Genomic DNA, 21,652 nt, shown 5'->3' with positions numbered 1-21,652 from the left:
TTTAAATTTACCACAGGGCAACAGAGTTAAATTTAAGGCGCTATGTTTCATGTACAAAATAAACATAGGAGAAGCACCAGCTTATCTGTGCAAACTGGTCTATAAATACATCCCGACCCGGAACCTCCGATCTATCCATCAGGAGAGATTTGATGTTCCTTGATTCAGGCGAGCAAGACTAGGAGGACGCTCCTTTGGTTACTTGGCGCCAGCACTATGGAACTCAATCCCGCTTAATCTGTGCCTTGAACCTAACTATATGAAATTTAGGAAAGGTGTCAAGGCATGGCTTTTCAACCAAGAATGATACTAAGAATCTATGACCCTATGGAATGTTTTGATCCAAAGCGCCGGGAAACCCTCAGGGTAGCTGTTGCGCCATACAAATGGAATAAATAAATAAAATAACAGAATATATAAAGCCCGTACTATAATATCTGCAATCCAAATGAAAAATAAAAATGAAAGCTACTTAACAGAAGGCCTATAGACCAGAAGAAGCAATGGAAATATAGCCACACTGGATAAAATTGAGGTAAGTGGCAACTCTGGCTCTGTTTTATATCAGCTTAAACTGGTATCAGTTCCACTAAGCACTGAACGCCTTTTTATTAGGTTTCCTCTGCACACGAAATCTCTTGTAATGGATTTTTTTTTAAAGGGGAATAGAGCCCGCCCATTACTTACATTTACTTGGCTCCCCTGCCACTCTCCTTTCCTTGCTTTTATTGGACAGCGCCTCTAGCTTCCTCGTGGAGCTCCTTGTGAATCCCTGCGGTGGAGCCTGGAGCAAGTACTGCTTCCTATTTGTGCCTGGGCACCTGCAGAGGTACTTTTTAATCTTGTATTGTCGACTCCATCTGAGTGAATCATTTTGCTGGCTGTCTCACGCCCGCATTTGCTAATGCTTGCCCTAACCTCCCCCGTCACTGCTTGCCACCTCTTACCTCCTGTTGCTTGCCGCACCCACAGATTTCCTCCCAATCACAGCTTTTCCCTGCGCTGCTTGTTCTATTTTCCCATTAGTGCCCCTTTTCATGTTTTCTGGTATAGGTGAGGACGGGACATCACACTCTTAACGGCATCCATTATTACTCGCCATTTGGTGCTTTTTTAACATCTGACCCATTTGTGTACCCTTCCTTCCCTGTTTCTTCCACAGCTTCTGATCCATATGCAACTCCTCACAGCCGCTGCTGTGTCTTTTTCAGAGCCACTGCAGAAGGAAATCCGACTCTGGGGTAGATGTGACTTTACCTTTTCTTGGTTTCGGCTGCAATGCCATAAAGATTGTAAGGTCAAATGCTGAATAGAGTGCACGTGACGCCTACAATAAGATCTTAAACGACAAGTAGAGTGCTAGCCCCTCAAAACTAGGGCCCCCAAATCCCATCATTCTGTCCTACCTTTGTTGTCCCCTCCAGAAATGTTTGCAACATATACTCTATACCCCAGTGTCGTACCCGCAAAACATAAGCAAGCGAGTGGCTAAACATTTTGATGAAATTAAGGTGATGGAATTAGTGAAGAATATAGCCAAGAGAATACATCACAGCATTAACAATTGCCATTTGGCTAGGGGGACAGGAAGGCACGGCCATATAACTACGTGGGGTGCCCAGTTATTATTGGCAGGGGGCTAAAACCTTGCTTGAACCCAAAGGTCTATTAGAATTATTTTTGTTATCATTTTCTATAGCGCAAACTCAACTCAAAGGTATCGGGTCACTTTGCATGAGCACTAGTTAATTTCAAAATGTTTTTTACTTACTGTGTTACTTTTTTTACTTAGTAGTAAAAGAATTGCCAAAAAAGGACTATGATGCGGTTAATGCTGGACACGTTATAGCACTTTTTTTTACTCTAAGCCGTGTTGGACATCAGCTCAAATGCAGTGCAACATGTAAAAAAACATTGACAAATGCAATAGATTTCGCATAGACGAAACCCATTGACTTTGCCAATGCTTGTTCTTGTCTGCTGCGGAAGTGTGTGCTCTCTGTTGGTTTTATTCAATCATTGTATTCTGACTGTGCTCATTTTCTTTGTAAGTTACAGTGTACTGACAGTGCTTTTCATGTTTTCTCTCACTTTCTTCTGCTTCAGTGCTGGGATGGTGTTTCCCCATCTTGTCTCTTAAGGACCTGCAGATACTTTGCCTTTCCCCTCTTTGCTCTTGTTGTTCTGTTTTAGTTCATCAGTGTGACTTTGCCTCTTTTTTGCTCCTCACTCAGTTGTGCAGAACAGGATAACAGCTTTCTGGTTCAGAGGGAAGGAGCTGGCTCTGGCCTTTGGAATAACCCTCTCATTCTCCCGCCTTGGCAGCGTCCTTAACTTCTTCTTCACCCAGCAGTTTGAATCTCATTTCGGGATCCAGTGGACACTCTGGGGAGGTGAGTTGTTTGAAGCTGCAGACAACTTTGTGTTCTGAGCTCATTGCTGAGCCAGCAACAATGTTCCTTTCATCTAAATCTTAAAAACTATGACCTTCAGAAAAAAGACCATGAAAAACTCCACAATGAGAAAAGGCCTTATGTTGATAAGACTACTGTGAGAAAATACATTTGAAGATAATGTATTTTATTGGGACTGTACATGAGAAAAAATTTAGAGGGATCATCTGTTTTGAATCCCTGAGTTTCCCGGGTGAGGCAGAAGTTGTGGTGCTTTGTGCCCAAATCCTCCCCTCAAGTGGATCTTTAACAGACCCAAAAGTAGAACCCCCCCCCCAAGCTATTTTCTCTACAGAACATACCTCTGTCACCAAAACCATGCATTTGCAAAGACTCAAAGGGATGGGGCCTGGCAGTTTCGAGGTGGCAAACACTATCATTCTTATTTAAAGGACGCAGCACCGTGCGACGCGACCTGGAAATATATAAAAACTGGTAGAAACTAAGAAGGGAGAAGCAATGGCAGAGTCATTGTTGGCGAGCTACAGAGAAGCTTCCGGGTAGGGAACAAGATGCTCAAGCGACAATATGGACATGAGACTAGTCCCGAAGTTGGATAAAGCTCCTAGGACCTAGGGAAGTCAGATAGAAGGTATACGACAGTGCAAGTAAAAAATAAAGACTGAGGAATTCAATGCAGGGAAATTACTTGTGGGGAGACATAATCAGTACAAACATCAGGGATCAGTTGATCTAAAATATGATCTTGTAATGGGCGTATCTGCTATAAATGTAAAGTATAGCACAATGGTCCTACCTTCGGGGTCATGTTTCAGCGGACAAGACTCCTTCTGTCATGTTTACAGCAGTCTTTTTACATGGAACACAACATAATTATTGGGGGAGGAGGAGAGAGAACTTGCAACTCTATCAATTCAGCATTACTAGTGTTCTTGTGAATTCACGGAAAATAGCATTGGTTATCTAGAGGGCTGAAGTGTCTGCTCTTTGAATCAGGCTTCTCTTATTGCTCTTCACAGCCATACCTTTCCTGTCCTCTTTATGAATTTTGTGCTATAAAGTAACCCATCTTATTTGTGTTTTGTGTTTAGGCACCATCCTGTGTGTACTGGGCTTCTGTGCGGCAATCACAGTCAGCGTCTTGGACAAAGTTGGCATGAAGCAACGGGGGCTGGATGGAGCCATCCAAGAGGAGTCCAAAAAAGTGGTAAGAAGATCAAATAAAAATGGATTTGGAATCTTTATTAGAAGACTCTGTTGGTGGCATAACCCAAATGTGTACAAAGTGGACCAGTGATAGATAATTAAAGGTATAGGTTGTCTGCTTTTCTGTTACTCGTGAAGGATAGAAATGCATATTTGGTTTCTTTCCGCAGGTCTCGTTTCACTTTGGATATAACTAAGATCCTTACCCTGAATCAGAAGATTTTGTCACTTGAGAGAGTATATCATAATATCAAGCGACAAACTATCATTCTGCAAAAAATATTGGTGCCTGTATATTGACTACCACAGTATTGTCAATATGAGTACCTATTTATGATATTAGATTTGCTATTCTTATCTTTATGGGGCCTAGATGTGGAGTTATTAATCGTTAAGTTATGTAAATGTGGCGTTAAAAACAATAAATCTATACTTAACCTCTAAATACCTTTACGACATAGTAATAGTCCGTATTCTAAAGTGTGTATTTTAAGAGGACTATATTAAAAACTCGACACTGTGGTAGAACTCTAAAACAAATCTAGATACTTACTATGAACAAGAAAAATCAAAGCTGGGATGATTTTGTACCAAAATTCTAAAAAGGCAAAAATGTGCCAGGTCTGCTTCCTACAATGGTCTATTAGGAGACAAATAATGAGAGCACGGTGAAACTCGGTTATGCTGAGCTTCACAGGCAAGGGATGTCTTGTTACTATTTTCCTTCCTCAGTTGTCTTCTTCCCTTTTCACAGAAAGTTCAAGAAGGGCTAGTGATAAAGTACCAGATAGGTGCAGGGTCTCCACCACATGCCCTCAAATTATTGGCAAGCACAGGGGCTGAGAGGGAAAGGCAAAGTCACTCAGTCTTCCCTCAGGGCACAAGCCATTTCCCTGCCCACGTGACTGTAGCACAATTGCCCATTTCTAACTACAAATGGTGTTGAAGCCATTGAACTACCTCACAAGAAGAATTTGGTATGGAGTATGAGGAACTGACTTTTTTTTTATTTTAAAAAATCCATCTGACAGACATATGGCAGCGAAAGTAACTGGAATGCTGGAGTTTCCTACTAGAAGAGATTGGGAAACAAAAGGTTTGGACAGGCCCGGTGGAAGAGACTGCCAACAGAGTTGCGGGACAGCACATTTGTGAAACAATTCTGCATACTCCACATTCCCGTGCTGTAGGGCCGACTGCAAGTGGCACAGTAAATAACGCTAGATAAATCAGATAAAATAACATGCAGGGTCAGGCTTAATGCTACTGTTTATGCATGCTTACCCCATTATTGGTTCACTTTCCTAGCAGTGAGCCTTGGAATTCGGCCACACATTCACTGCAACTACTATTTTCGTGTGCAGTGAAACCGGTGGACTTGAAATCAAGAGGTGTAGTATCTACCAATGTAATACCACAATTTGTCTCCACTTTCACCGAACCTTTTATAGAATTTCTTTTTGTAAAATCTTTTTATTAACAGGTGCTCAATCAACAGCACACCAACATAATAGTGATTCATTAAGCCATCAATCATTTCGTAAAGAGGTGCCGGGCATGCATCAAGAGACCAATAACATAGTCGTAATCCAATAAACGGGGACAATACCATGTTGATCACTAGTAACTTTTAATCCTGCACGCCATCCCATCCTCACTATCTATAAACCCCTATACCCTTGCCACCCTCAAGAATTTCCCACTTGCACCAACACCCTCTAAAAAGATAAACCATTTGCTCTGCTCGCCTAAACCAGTCGAGGTCAGCCTCCCAGTCGGCCACATTTGCGGGAGAGACCGGTATCCATCACCGCACAATATTGGGCTAAGCCACTGCCCAATCCAGTGCAAACGATATTCTTTGATATTGTGGCCAAATCTCCTTACACAAATTGATGATTTGTTTTGCCTTTCATTGCAAAAAAATGGAAAACAGTACAGGCACCATGCAATAAATGGAAAACAGTACAGATATATATCCAAACAGGCACGGACTCAAATGTTGCTGATGCTGTATATTGCTAATTGCTCGTTACATGTCATGACGCATTTCGGTCACCACACATGATATTGATCACATATTCTATATCTATTCTCCATAGTGTTATTGTCATAATCAACCAGATTTAGAGATGATCAGAAGCCCCTCTGCGTACCTTTTGCAAAGTTTGAAAACCGGGGAAAATTCTTCTGTTAATGGGCTGGTATCTGAGGAGCTAGTTATATAGATTTAATTAGTTCTGATCAGATGGTTTGAAATGCAAAAGGCTCCAGAATGACCATTTGACTCAAAATGGATATTGGCTCAACTGTACAGTTGGTTCAAATTGTTCTACCTGGATGTATGACGTTACAACGCAGGCTATTACAACGCCTGCCTTTACAATGCGGTTTTTACATCGCAATCCATTACAACGCATAGCGCTTTGGGGTGCTATTCCAACACTTTTTATTTAAGTTACTATTCCAACACCAGTCCCCGTGGACACTGGGGAAGGTGTTGGATAGTAAATTAAACTTATTCCCTATCCTAGAGTGCCCCCCAGCGCAATGCGTTGCAATGGTTTGCGTTGTAATGACCTCGTTGTAATGGTAGTGCGTTGTAAAAGTTTTGTTGTAAAGGTTGTTCACCGTTCTACCTATCCTTTCCCCTCTTTTCTTATCCTTTTTCCTTTTCAACGCACACTCTTCCCATTGCAATTTCCCTTGTTCTACATAGTTTCGTCCTTTTCTCCTTTAACGGGATTTACCCTACTGTACACCACACTTTTACACCCTATACTCGCTCTTGGTCCTTGTTGTACCTTTTCTCGTATCCCTTTTCTCTCTATGCTTTATTTTGTTTTATTTTTTTCATACTATTTCCCCTTCTCACATTTTATTTTTACGCTTATAGTAAGTTGGAGCGTTTTTGTTTGAAACTGCTTGTAGCAGGAACTAAATTAAATGTAGTGTAGATTGTGTAACTCTAGGGCTCGGGTACTCGTAGTACAGCTTGCGGGCTGCCAGCGGCCCAGCAAGCCTTCTTTGGCGGCCCACGGACCTTGCAGTCATCCTACTGGTGTTCTTTTTATTTTTTAAAGAGTGTCAGCAAACACATACACTGTGCTATGGGGGAGGGCGGGCGATTCCAGCGGTGGTCAGAGTGGAGCTACAGGGGTGCTAAGAAGAGGTGAAATACAACAAAGTCTAATTAACAAGTAAAAAGTTTTTTAAAGACCTGTGAAGTATTCGGGTGCGTCTGTGTGTGTGCCCGGGAAGCTGTCTCAGCCTGGGCTGCCACACATGCATGGTGAGGTGACTTAGGGTGACAGAAGACAGCGGGATGTGAGAGCCAGGTGAGGTGACAGAGGGCAGCAGGGAGTGAGAGCTGGGACAGGGGCAGACAGATGAGGCAAAGACAGACAGACGGAGGAAGACAGGGACAGACAGAAACAGATAGAGGCAGAGACAGGGACAGTGACAGATAGAGGCAGAGACATAGAGGCAAAGAGACAGAGAGATGGAGAGAGAGACGGAGACGAAAGGAGACCGAGCGAGAGAGAGAAGCGGGCAAACGGAGGGAGAGGGAGGGTGACAGAGGGAGGGTGACAGAGAGGGAGAATGAGACACAGAGGGAGACACAGAGGGAGACACAGAGGGAGGGAGACACAGAGGGAGGGAAACACAGAGGGAGGGAGACAGAGAGAGAGGGAGACAGAGAGAGAGGGACACAGAGAGAGGGGGAGACAGAGAAAGGGGGAGACAGAGAAAGGGGGAGACAGAGAGAGGGGGAGACAGAGAGGGAGGGAGACAGAGAGGGAGGGAGACAGAGAGAGGCAGACAGGGAGACAGACAGAGGGAGAGAGAGAGAGGGAGGGAGACAGAGGGAGACAGATAGAGGGAGACAGAGGGAGGAGGGCGACAGACAGAGGGAGTGAGATAGAGGGAGTGAGACAGAGGGAGGGAGACACAGAGACAGAGAGAGAGAGAGAGAGAGAGAGAGAGAGAGAGAGAGAGAGAGACAGACAGACAGACAGACAGACAGAGGGAGGGAAAGAGAGGGAGGGTGACAGAGAGAGGGAGACAGAGATATATATATATGCATGCATGCATGCCAGGTCTGGTGGCTCAGTGGACAAAGGTGTCCGCTGTAGGGGCCTGTGTTCAACCTCATGGTAACAGTTTTCTTTTATGCTATTGCCCTGCCCCCTCCCCCACTGACCCCGCCCCCACCGGTGTGGCCCTCGGCCACAAACCACACTGTAAATTTGGCCACGAGAGAAAGTTTGTGAGTGCCCATGCTCTAGGGGACTTTTGTAGCGCATGACATAAAATGTAGACGGATCCATTGCAGGGTTGCACAACGACACAGGAGCCTGCAGGTGCACAATCTCAGTAGTCTGTTCTGTTCAAAAGCTTTATTCGATCATTCAGTAAACAATCATAAAAGCACACAAAATATTAAATACATATCCAGTAAGGAAATATTAAAACATTTTTAAAAATAGAGATTCAGTACAATTACAACAAGGGGAGGAATAACAATCGGCATAGCAGCAAAATGTACACAAAAGGGTATATTTACAGTTAGGTTATGAATTCCATACTTTTCCTAGCGGGCACTGATTGTAGAATAAAAGTCGCAGTATAAAAACAGACATCCGGAACATCAAGTGAAAATAAAAATCTCATAGCAGTTTTAACAGTGGACACAGAGTATTTCCTAAAAAGGGGTTTAAGATAAACAATACGGAGATGCAAATACAAGGGGCAGATTAGCAAAAAGTGCACAGTGCTCTGTTTGGAGGTTCAGTCGCAAGGACAGGGGAATGATGTATGTTTTTTCATCAGAGGGAAGGCCACCCGGTTATGAACAATGCCTAATCTCAATCTAGTAAGGACATACTGGTGGGATTGCTTGGTGACCACTTTTAGGTACTTCGAAAAGCCATAGCCTGCCAGGTTGTTAGAGTTATAAAATAAATGTGTTGTAAACTGGCTGCTGGCTTCTCTACGCTGTATTGCCTTAACCCCCAAATAGACAGGTTTGAGCTCCTGTTTTGAAATGTTAATGGCACTTGCTGGATCCACAAAAACGTCCAGATCAAACATGTCTCTATATGATGTCAAAACATATTTAAGCCATGGGATCTGGCTAAATTTATCCAGGCGGAGGCAGTCGTTAATTATTCTCCTAGTGAAGCCTGTTTAATCCTTGGCCCAGATAGACCTCCAAACCATTAGGGGCCTCAATCCTGTTAAATCAATCAAATATTCCAGCCCCGCCTCTTTATGAACCAACTCGTTTGAAGCCGAAGTTGGGAGGCAAAGAAGCCTCTTTAAAAAGTCATTTTCGGCTACTTGCAGATCCCCATGTTGGCAGTGTCCCCAGACACCCGAACCGTAGAGTGCCACTGAAGCGCATCTATGTCGGTAAACATTTAACATATCATGTATACGGCGACTGCCTAATTTAGAAGCAAATCTAAAAACCCCTGAGGCCCCCTTACCCATCTTAGCCTTAATATTAAGGATCTCTGGAGCCCATGTACCACTGCTACTGAAAGTAATTCCTAAGTAGCGGAATTTATCCACCACTTCGATTCTTTGATCCCTAAACTGGAATGATCTCAACTTTTTCACCTTTTTCCCACATGCCATAATAAAAGTTTTAGAGTTATTAATTTTTAGTTTCCTCCCCTTTATAAAATCGAAAAAACTATTCATTAGTCTCTGCAGACCTACTGGTGTTCTGGACAATAGAACGTTGTCGTCTGCATAAAGCAGTTCCGGAATCGCTTGGCCCTCAACTAACGGTGCATCAGCTTTAACCATCTTCAGCTCGGAGTCCATAGCATTTATGAAAAGGGAAAAAAGCAGCGGGGCTAGGACACAGCCTTGCCTAATTCCTGATTTGACCTTAATCTTCTTAGTACATTCCCTCGCTTGGCCTAAACGAATCTGAGCTGACAACTTATTGTATAGTCTGGCCAGAAAATAGATAATTGCAGCAGGGGCTCCCAACTCAAGCAATGTGGACCACAATAAAGCATGATCCACCAGATCAAATGCGCTGGTAAGATCTGCGAAGCAGAGGAATAAAGAGCCCTGCTTGGCTCTAGTGTATTTGCCAATAATTAAGTCAAAATTAATACACTGCTCGATAGTACCAAGGCCCTTGCGGAATCCGAATTGGGAATCCGCAAGGATACCGTTAACCTCAGCCGACTCTTCCAAACGCAATAATAGCACCCTGCTCATTATTTTTAGGGATGAATCTAGAAGGGAAATAGGGCGGTAGTTCTTAGCCTCTCCTATATCTCCCTTCTTATAGATCAGTAAAATTATAGACTCGCCCCATGTGGATGGAGTGCTTTCCTTTACAGACGCATTAAAAACCTCAGTAGTCCATGCAAGAGAGCTCAATTCAACACAGCAGATTGTCTCAAAGTAGCAGTGAATAGGAGAAGAAATTAAGAGTCCGATCCATGCAGAACCTGAATACAGAACCTCACTTGTGGATCCAGTATGGTCTGTGGAACCTTTCTTGCTCTTTCCACCTCATGTGAAAGGCCTGCAATGGGAGAGTGCACTTTAAGCCAACCCATTGTGCTTTAAAAATTGTGTTATTCTACTTAATCGTGGCTCTTCTTGTGAATTTCCCATCAAGATGAATTCATTGGCAGAAGGACATAGAATTTTTTTCAAAGAGGTGTATAGCCTGATGTATGTTTTTCAGAGGGTAGAGGCTTGCCAAGTACTGGCTGTTTTCTGAACATGTTATCCTAGTCTGGATATCTTGAACAGCTAAAAGCTTTGGATTCCCCCGAGTGAGAATTTTAAAATACACAGCTGGCTCTCCCGTCCTTGCCAAAAACTGAATATCCGTTTTCTGTTTCTTTTCCAGCGAATACAGGACGTGCGACTGCTTCCACTGCGCTACTGGTTACTTGTTTTCACCATCATGTTTTTCTATAATGGCGTATTTCCATTTGTGGCTGATGCCAGGTAAGTGAGCCTTTATCATCGCACATTGCAGGGGAGGGGCTTGGAAAAAACTGGCGTGCATTGTACTTTTGGCAGATGGGAAAATGCAAGAGTGTGCATGACACCGGCAAAAAGGATCGGATATGCAAGTACCAATGGGCTGGACCCATGCCACATTTTCAGAATAAGTACAGACTAAGTAATGTGGGCCATTTAAATTCACCTTCTGTACATCTATCCCTCTTGGATGGCCTGAAAATCTAGCACAGTGTAGACGCTCTATATCTAGGTCAAACACCATTGGCTTTAGAATACTAAGGGTCTCAGCCATCATACATTTATTGGATGATATGAAGAATTGAGAGGTTTGCTTGTGAAGGCTGATTGTGTACCTGGAAGCCTTATGCCAAACCAGCTTGATATTAATGTTTTACATTTAGAGACCTGTCTGAACATGGGCAGGTAAAGTTCAGTATGTCCATTTGAAGAGGTTTTCAAGAGAAGAGCTCTAAAAGTAAGTTCCAGTGGTAGTGTTGGGCACCAAGCTGGGTGGGATTTCACAGGAGTGATGCTCAACCTTTGGCTGTTCAAGAAGCATTGGTAGGTTGCAGATGCTTCATTCTGTTTAAATGTGGGCCATATTTGACAAAGTGCTGAAGTTTAAAAAAGAGAATTCTGAAGTGCAAAATAGTAAGGTGATTAAAAGCGGTGGGCATCAAAAATACAGAACTGCAAAATGATGCTATCTCCAAAGGGTAGTTCATGTTGGGGTGAAAGTCGATGTGATTCATGGAGCGTTGAGAATTTACATGCGGGGAAGGACCTCGTATTGCATATTCTTTGGCGTTATCGTGGCCACAGTTTAGTTTATTTATTATGTACAGTGCTTTGTATAACATCTACATACTTGTGTATAATCACTTTGGAATCGTTTGAAAGAATGTAAATGTAAAGCTCTTCCAATGTATGAATACACATCATAAGAAAGACAACTATTACAAGTAGAGACCCCCAGCAAAGACATTGAAGGTGGTGCACTATGGGTGTAAAGCAAGGCCGGGACCTGCGTGCCTGCACATGGACACAGTCCCACATTTGCAAAGATTCTTAGAAAGATGGCAGGAAACAATCAAACACCAGGCATGCTCAGTCACTCCATTTGTTCCCTCCTTGCTCCTTTCTGGATAGCCTTGCAGATTGAGTACCAGTTAAAGAAAATGTCCATAGACCCTTCCCCCACTTCACCTACCACCAATAGAAACAACTAGTGAATGGACATGGATATTAAATGTATTTCTTCCTACATGTACATGGGGATCCCTCCAAACATTGAAGGGGCACACTCGTAAAGCAGTGTAGCAAAGGCTTGCTCCTTCATGATTCCGCCTATGCCTCAGATATTTCAAATCATTTCCCACAGCAAAACATTTACTGTTCATGGTCAAATCATAAAACCATGAATCATCTCACATGTAGCATTATACAAGCGCTGTGAATCCATCCTTGCTTCTTGGAAGGGCATGTACCAGCCCAGACACACCCAGAGTGAGATTAAAATTTGCGATGCTGTGGGCCCCAGCCATTCCTGGTCCGGGTTGGGAGGGATACGAGGGGTTTGGCTTTTTCCTGCTGGCCGTGATGGTGACATGCAATGTATATGATGAGGTCTTTTATGTATCAATGTATTAACACTGCCGTCCATTATGTGATCTTACTGGAGCATGTTTTGCAATAAAAAGATTTAAAAAAAATAAAAAAATAAAATTTTGCGATGCTTTACTTCTAACACACCTTTCTTTCTCACAGCAAGTTTATCCAAGATAAGTACACAGGGTACAGCCAGCGGGAAGCTGCCTATATTGCCGGCGCAGTGTATGACAGCTCCTTAGTCCTTTCTGCAGCAGTGGGAATATTAATTGTGAGTATAAAATGGTACACACAGGTAGGGGCAGGGATGGTTTTTGATGATTGGGTGCAGTGACAAATATTTGTACTTAGTGGATATGCCCACCCCCTGTTAATCAGACTGCAGTCCAGACAAAATAAGTTCAAGGCCACTGACGTTCAGCTGAGCTGTGGCATAAAAGTGATTATAAGCAGTATCATCAAGGTGCCTGAATGGTATGGCACGTTTTTTGAAAAATCCTTTAATCACGTGTTTACATTTACCAACATACAGTATGTCAAATTGTCCCATCCAATTCAACAGCATTAAGCGTACAGCAGAACATCCTTTAACATAAAACAAATAAGGTCCTCCAGTCAAGATGTGTCCCCCCACTACCCACATTGTCCCTATGGCAGAAAGCAAAATTACAACATGTGTTGCTTGAGGGTGCCTATCAAAACCACTACAATTTTCTCCCTACATTGGGCAAGCCTGGCTACAGACACAAATCACATCCTATACTAAAGGATGCCCCAGCACACACTAACATAGTTCATAATGATCAAGATGGTCAAGTAGTATGGATTAAACAGCTTAAACATTTACCTACGTGGCAGAATGTAATTTCTATTTTTCAAAGCCAATTACATCCCACATTAACATCGGAGTATTGCCTGAACTGATGCTACATGGATATCAGAAAGTCACCTTCCTTGGTTGCCCATCTTAGCTGTTGTGGCAACCACTCTATTAAACGGGGTGGGTTTGCAGACTTTCAAACGATAGCCACCTGGCGTAGTCCCAACAGCCCATCCAGGTCCACGAATCTTTCTTCCAACTTGGAATTATCAGAACTGCCTCCAAGCCCCATGATACGACTCTTTGCGTGTCGAATAGAATGGCAAGTTATGAGGACAACTTTCTGAAATGGGATGACTTCCGTCACTAGATTCTCCCAGCAAATGAGGCATTGTTAGCTAACAGGAGTTCCCACCTAGCCCAAGGATCGTGTTATCTGCCGGTCTGCAAGTTGCCGATTTTTATCACATCTCCTCAGATTCTGCATCAATCGTGGTGTTTGCCCTGGGGCAGATGTCCTCTCCCATAAATAGGTACCTTGCATAGAGAACCTAGACACTGCCTGTGTTTGAACACTAATATGATCTACTTCCTAGGTAATTAACCCATGTATGAAGATCCCTTTGTAAAAGCTTTCTCAGACCAGAGGGCAGACCTGCTAGTGAGATCCTGTTGGGTAACTTGTGTAAGAAGCTATACCAAGGGTTTTCTAAGCTTTTAAAAATACTTATTTCACTATCACACTACAGGCTAAATTACTTACATTGTTCTTGATTTGAAATGTTTGAGTTGTGTCAGTGATCCTTCCTGCACTTTCTCTATTCTTATTCCATATACTGTTTTCCTTGAAGAAAGCTACGCTTGCATGTTCTAACATAGCCTGCTTCCTCCTCTGTAGGACTATGTGGGTCTGCGTGGTATTTTTGCTGTCCTCTGTGCTGTAATGACGCTGCCAGTATTTGCACTCCTGGCATTCACCTTCGTCCCTCCCCTGGTCTCCACCATCTGGCTCGGGATTACCTACTCCTTTGCTGCAGTAAGTGTCAAAGACAGGATAGTGCTTCAAAACATTATAATTTACTTTTGCTTGAAGTGAATAATGTTTGAACAGCCTGTTCCACTGCTGAACACAAGTCATTTGTTCTTTTGTTTCATTACAGGCTAGTATGTGGCCGTCAATACCTCTGGTGGTGCCGCAAGCCACTCTGGGGACAGCGATGGGGCTTGCAACGTCAGTGCAGATGATTGGGATTGGAATCTCAAACCTGATTGTTGGTCGAATACTGGGAACCAAATCCAGGTGAGAAATGTGATCTGATGTCATGATTTTACATTAAGCTACTTAGGAGAAAGGACTGGCAGTTGGGGAGGAAAAATTTGCTCAACTAGTACACAGTAGCGAGACTGGACTCCACTCATGAGACCGTGTGGTAAGAAGTGTAGAAACAACTGCCAAAGTCTGTAGGCGACACTGTATGAGGTTGGAAAGGCCGACTCCACTAAGTACACAACGGAAGGAAAATGTCTTACATTGGTCAGTGATTGAATCTGTGCCTGGGGACTGGAAGCTACCTCAAAAGTGAGTGCACTAGTAAAAGAAGCTACACTAGGCTTGTTAAGTGCAGGAAACACACTCTGTGTATGTCATCAACCCCATGTTGTACCCTGTAATGTCTGTGAGAGACGGTTTGTGAACAATATCACATGCTCATCTGAAAATGTACTTTTTATTGGTAATATCTCTTTTCCTCCTTTTTCAACAGTGAAGCAAAGATCCCTCTCTGGCGCTGGCAACAGATGATGATCTTCATGCTTGCAAACACAATTGGCTGCATCTGTACCTCACTTGTGCTTAATGTGTTTGATAGGCGACAGGTAAGTAGCTGATTTTGTGGGAAGTGATGCACAGGGCTTTCCATCACCATTAACAGAAAGAAAATTTTGGTCAAATGAACCCATGCTCAACAGCCCAGTAAATGAAAATCAGAACTAAATAGTTAAAACTTAAATCCTGCTGTAGCATCCAAGTTCCGTGACCCTCATTTACTTCTTGATGGTGCGTTTTCTTGGCCCCCTTGCTTACCGTCCTCCAACGAACCTTTGTCTCCGACTGAGAGGTGATAGGAGTTAGCATTAACATCTATCAACAATTTAATTAACAGTGCAATCCATTTGGCTACACAGTGAGAACAGGAATCAGTAGCTTGGGTTAAGAGGTTTATGACCAATTCAAAATTAAGTTAAAATACACTAATTGCGGTACCATGCTATTAAGATATAGCAAACAGCTGGGAAACCCAACCTCTTAAATACGTTTAGGAGTACCAGATTTAGACCTACAAGAAATTCTGTCACTGCGATACAAAATATTAAAGCTATTGATGCTGAGAGAAAAGCCTCAAATTTTGTTGCCAATGCATAGGTACATTTAGTCACAGCAATTAAGATCCAGACAAAGAAGATGGTTCTAAACTCTCTGAAGAGTCTAAAAAATCAGGGACTTTTTTGTAAAGGAAATCAGAATAGAGCAAAGGAAAATGAGTTTAAAAGGTGTCCTCATTTAAGAACTCAGTCAAGAGTCTTCTATGAGTCAAGAGAAAAGTGTTAGCCTAAGCCTCACTTAGGAAGGGTTCAGATAGGCCTTGAGGGCTAAACCTCTGAAGGGAAGAGAAGGTTCGAAAGAGACCTACATCATCTCTGGAAAAAAGGTTCTGCTGCAGTCTGACTAGGTGAACACTATTTTATAACGCAAAGTCCATTGGGTAGCACCTACTTTGCACGTATCATCAGGGGTCCATTGTTTCAGTCCAGTTCTCAGGTAGAAGATAGATACATTGGGAAATCATCCCATACTAGACATGGGAATGACCTCAGTTTCTCACTTACACCTCACTTAGTAAAATATACTCAATAGGACTTTCAATTGAATCTCTTGTTCCCCATGTTCCTTCTTCAAGGTCTTCTTCTCAGGCTCTTGTCTCTATCTCTAGTACAGTAGTGTATCTATTATACAACTAACAGTGCACATTTACACACAAATGAATATACATTTCTAATGCATTAGGATTCACATTACATGTAATATTCAGTAGGTCTTTAAAATAATCAGCTGTAAATATGACTAACAACTACGTTTAAATCCAATGTATGGAATATTAATGCACATTTTGCATAAGCTTTATATCCTTTCCCATAAAATCACATTCTACATAGGTAAGGATGGCTTCTAATTACTTATTAAATCAATAAATGTTATTCATGTGATCTAGCACACACATTAAGAAAATAACACTTCATCTCTGTGGCGAGTACGTTTTCTACTAAATGGGGACAGTTTTATTATCACCCTCAGTATGGTAAAACAGATTAATATGAGTAAAGTCTCCAATCATACAGTAAAGGCACTTTTCAATAGTGTCAAGTGCAAAACTTACATACGTTTGTTAAACCATACATGATACATGTGGTAAGTGCACTTTCATACCGTGTGTCTCTTAAATGTCTGTGACATATCTTGTGTAAAGGGTGGGCAACTTTTGCACTGCACCAATCTCCCCTCTGATGGTGAATCAACCCATCATATCATTGTCTTATCAGATGGACAAATCACAATCTGGCTGTTTTCATCATCTTCCTTCTGGAATCTCCAGACATTTCATGTCATTGTTAGAACTGGGGGTCTCTAGTTGCAATGGCTTGTACCTTTGTCCAAATAGGGACCCTTGCTTCTAGTCAGAGTAAAGGGGCTACACTCCTAAATTAACCCCTGCTCAACCCTGTGGTTGCTTGGCACGAACAGGAAGGCTTATCTCAGAGGCAGTGTGTAAAGCATTTGTGATCACATACAGTAATACAGTGAAAACACTACAGATGGACAAAATAAAGGTTTTATAAAAATAAGTATTCTTTATATAGACTTAACACAAGACCCAAACGACAAAAATCCACAATACAGTAGTAAGAAAATGACTTCAAGATGGTAGAAATAACTCAGTTCACTTTAGATGGTAAATGCGACACTTTTCTCACAAAGTACCTTTGGATGCGTTACACAAGATAACAAAAGGTTCGCAGGGAGAACGATGCGTTGGTTCCTTGCTTCAGGGGAGGCGATGCGTCTTTTCCTCAGTGCTTGCGCAAAGTAGGCGATGCTTCTGTTTCTTACCGGAGAGGAGGTGATGCGAGGATCTCGTGGTGCGTCCCGGTTGAGATGCAACAAGATGGCGCTGCGACGATCCGGTGCGATACGAGAAGATTGCGCCTTTGGTGTGATGCGATGACATGAAGAAGATGCGTGCACGCCCAACGGCTGTGCGGCGAACTCTGTAACTTTGCAGTCGCAACAAGCCCTGCGACATGCTTCTCTGGTGATGCGATGGCGACCCTTGCGATGGCGACATTATTCTCCGGGGATGGGACGACACACAGCTGCGATGGAGACACACTTCACCGGTCATGCGACGGCGACCCTTGCGGTGGGGACATGCTTCTCCGATGACGCGACGGCAACAGCTGCGGATGCAACACGCTTCTTCTCATTGAGTCGCTCTGCCAGCTCCCGCAACACGCAGGCTTCTGCAGCCAGAATTCCCAGCACCGAAATTCAGGGGGGAGCTGGTGGTGAAGTATTGTATCCCTGAGACTTCAGCAAGAGGCATGCACAGTTCAAGCCCTTGGAGATTCTTCTTCAAGATGATGAACGTTGCAATAAAAGACTTTCTCCTTTCCTTGGCAATAAAGAAAGCACTTGAGGCCAACCCCAGAAAGCAACACACTGGCACAGGGGCAGTCTAAAACTCCTGTGGATTCTCTGGTTCTTCTCCTTGGCAAAAGTCTGTCTTGATGTCCAGAAGTGATCTAAAGTTCTGGGGTCTGGGTTCCCCTTATTATACGCACAAATCAGTTGTCTCTGAAGGCAGAGAGTGTCTGTACCTACTCCAAACCAGTGCTGGGTGCCTTCTGCCAGGGCACAACTTCTTCCTTTGTCAGTGTGGGCCAGGGTCATCAGACGCACCACAGGAGGTGGAGCCAGCATTGTGGAAGACAGGCACAGCCCTATTCAGGCCCAGGTGCTACTCCTCCCACCACTCCAAATGCAGATAGGTCTATTCCGCCTAGTGCTGACTCATCCTGCCTCCTGGAGCCCCCTCAGCCCCTGTCACTCACAAACCAGACGTGCAATACACAACCTAGCAGAGGCAGACTGGGTGGTTTAGGCAAGAACATACCTACTTTCTAAAAGTGGTATTTTCAAACACAGAATGTTTAAACCAGCTTTACTAAAAGATGTATTTTATCATTCTGAGTTCAGGCAAACTATTTTTCTACCATGTTCCCTGGGTCAGCTAGGATTATAAGATGTTATAATCAAATTGCCCATTCTGGCCTATGGGGACAGGTATCAGGGCATGTCCTACCTTTCACATACAATGCACCCTTCCATAGGGCCTACCTTAGGGGTGGCTAACATGTAGAAAAGGGAAGGTTTAGGGACTGGTAAGTGGGTGCACTTACCAAGTCGGCATGGCAGTACTAGATTGCACACAGGCTCTGCAATGGAAGGCCTGAGACACACTTTACAAGCTGCTTCTGTGGGTGGCACAATCAGTGCTGCAAGCCCACTAGCAGCATTTGATCTACAGGACCTGGGCACACATAGTGCACTGTACTAGGGTCTGATAAGTAAATCAAATAAGCCAATCATGAAGTCACTAATCCTTTACAATAATTTACAATAGGGAGCACTTGCACTCTGGCACTGAATAGCAGTGACCAAAGCATCTAACCAGCAAAAACGTATCAAAAATAGAGGAGATAACAGCGAAAAATGGAAGGAGACTCACGCCAATGGTATTAGGTCTAACAATCTATCCTCCAGTTCCATATCAGCTCTTTTTCTTTTCACTCCATTTTTTGCTTGTACACATCTGTATACCTTATAGATTACAATCAGGAATAATCCACAAAAAAACAATCATCACTAAGGCTTTGAGAATGGTTCCAACAATTCCACTACCTAGGCTTCCAAACCATCTTCCTTTAGCAAATCTATTTCCAATTGCTTTCCAAGCACCTGTTGCTCTCCACCCTTTCAAATTTTTCTTTAGGTGAGTTATGTTGCGAATGCATTTCTTCAAGCCCTTACTCTCATCTGGAATGTAAGCACAACATTGTGGAGCTTTTAACATCCAGCAGGCTCTGCCCTTTTTAGCGAGAAGGACATCTAAAGCAAGTCGATTCTGCAAAACCATCGATCTAATGGCAACCATTTCTGTATCTATAACTAAAAATCCAACTGCAGTACTAGTAAATAATGTATCAACTACAGTAGAAAGCTTTCTAATCTTATGTGAGTTGAGTTTCACTCCTACAGATGGTATCAAAGCTCCACAGATATATCTTAAAATTTCACTAGCACTAGCATCTTTTTTAGTTCTCACATTGAATCATCAATTTGATCTACATGATAAATTTTTTGAAAAACTATCCCCATGTAACATGTTTCATACTATCTCTTGGGTAACCTATAAAATGCATTTTTCCGACAAATGTAATAGACTTCAGGGAAAACAGGTTCTGCTCCATCTATATATAATCTCAAGTTTCCTCGAACTTCAAAAGTATGGTCACAGTCACTATCCCTATGAAACTTTTATTGGTTGAGTATTTTCTAATGGAAATGCATAATCTCCCTTTATGTTTCCAATTTAAAGCTAATGCTGACAAGTCTCCAAATAATCTATGCTCATTTTCTTCTTTGCTCATTCTGGTACTTTTGAATGGGTCGTTTTAGACAATGTCTCTTCATATGTCTTCTACTGAATCTATGACTTTCTTTTCTACATCTGTTAGTAAACAAGTTAAGTTGTGTCTATGCACATAAGCAGTGTCCGGTGTCATGGTGGGTCTAAACAAATGTCCCATTGTCTGTGTTTTTAGCATTAAGCTGTTTATTCAAGTGCTTCACCACAGGCACTTCTCAAAAGACCAAGTCTTGATTTGAATAATAGTATTAGAAATAGCTTACCCATAGAATAAGCTCAGCAATAAAGCTATATAATATGTGAAGGGGAAATGGTGGTACGTTATTTCCTCAGCAACTTATGCAGGTAACTGCATACAAACATAGTAATCCCTGGCATATATAATGTCAACATATTCATAAAGCAGTTTAAAATAAGCATTCAATGAGTACTCTCCTCTAGAACCATCTACATGTAACACTTTCTCATTTACGGTAGGTAAGCTATTGCCGTAGGAAATGGCATTTGAGGGGTATGTGTAGACTTAGGTTCTGCTCCCTTTAAATGATGGGGCAAATTCAGAATTATAATTAAAGCAACTAGCACTAATGTCATAACATCAAATACTCCTGCACATATTTGTTTACGTTTTGTAGTGTTTGTGTTGGCTCCATGAGTTATTTCATGATAGACCGCTAGTTAAAATGATTGCAGCACAGTTCTTTAAGTTAGTTTTCACTTGCACAGACGGCAAAGCAAAGTTCAAATATCTCTTCCTGTGGAATATGTATAATGATCTTCATGAGACCTCCTTAGCCCTACTCCGTGTTCTTTTAAGGGACAACCTTAGGATCCTTCACCAACTCTGGCCTTGGTACTTTTCTTTGTATTTAGTTCTGTCTCTAGTAAATGCACAGTTCAAACTCCGTAATGATCACTTCCAAAATAAATTGACTCCATCTATTAATTGGCAATACCATTTAAAACTCAGTTAAGCCACAAAGTTCAGTTCAAGAAGGCTCAGTTGAATGCAGATTGTTCTAGCAAAAGGTGAAAAATGTTTTCTCCCATTATTTGACTACTAGGTAAGTCCATTTAGGTGAAGAATACCACCAACAGTGTACCATAGCTCTCTTTGATCTCCTTACTGTTGGCCCTTCTGCATCATTGCCACTTTGACCAAATCCTTCAGTATCTTCTGGGATAGTTTGTGGTTTGTGCACTTCATACAGGCAACGTCTCCCTCTCTTTTGTCTTCTTAGCTACTAGTCTCCAGGTACAACTTGTGTTACAACTGCATTAGACTCTTCACCAGGGTTTGAATCTGGAACAGTCAACACTACCGGGTGAGACCCCTCTGTACCTACTTCAACTGTTGACTCTCTCAGACCCCCCCTCAAGCCAAACAAGGTGTGTCCCAGCTACTTGTTGCTATTAAACAGCTTGACTAACCTGTTCCCCAGCAAAAGTGTGGAGGTAACCATGCAGAAGGATCCCACCTTCCTACACTCAGCATTACGGATTTGTGACCCTGAAGAGGTCATAAGTCTGTGTTGGCAATAAAACTGCCCAAAGTCATAATTAACACCAAATCTGTACTGACTTATCAATGACAATCGTCACTTTCAGCTGGCCTGAAACACAGCACGCCCTATTAATAGAAATCAATTCTGCTACTTGTGCTGAAAACACTCCTTGAAGCCAGGAGGCTTTGACCACACCGAGACAGTACAGACTGCGTAGGCAGCTCTCAGGCTTCCTGCAAGGTCTCGTAAGCAGGAGCCAACCACAAACACACAATCTGATTCAGGCAGTGGCACATCTTGTATGTCGGGTTTTGTTTGGTGCACAAA

General features: G+C 42.6%; 1 protein-coding gene across 2 annotated transcripts in view; it reads left to right on the top strand.

Annotated features, from left to right (window-relative positions):
- LOC147685316 (lysosomal dipeptide transporter MFSD1-like) overlaps positions 1 to 21,652 on the top strand; it is a 152,256-nt gene that overhangs the window by 92,321 nt on the left and 38,283 nt on the right. For both annotated transcript variants that reach the window (XM_086941236.1, XM_086941237.1), the window contains exons 6-12: positions 2,235 to 2,393; positions 3,506 to 3,621; positions 10,510 to 10,610; positions 12,396 to 12,507; positions 13,955 to 14,092; positions 14,217 to 14,356; positions 14,820 to 14,931. In XM_086941236.1, the coding sequence (XP_086797362.1) occupies positions 2,235 to 2,393; positions 3,506 to 3,621; positions 10,510 to 10,610; positions 12,396 to 12,507; positions 13,955 to 14,092; positions 14,217 to 14,356; positions 14,820 to 14,931 (878 nt within the window). The remainder of the gene's footprint in view (positions 1 to 2,234; positions 2,394 to 3,505; positions 3,622 to 10,509; positions 10,611 to 12,395; positions 12,508 to 13,954; positions 14,093 to 14,216; positions 14,357 to 14,819; positions 14,932 to 21,652) is intronic.

This window comes from Lissotriton vulgaris, chromosome 10 (genome assembly GCF_964263255.1).
Source record: "Lissotriton vulgaris chromosome 10, aLisVul1.2, whole genome shotgun sequence".
NCBI lineage: Eukaryota > Metazoa > Chordata > Amphibia > Caudata > Salamandridae > Lissotriton > Lissotriton vulgaris.
Note: the sequence above shows the minus strand (reverse complement) of the source record. Positions and strands in the feature narration are given on the sequence as shown.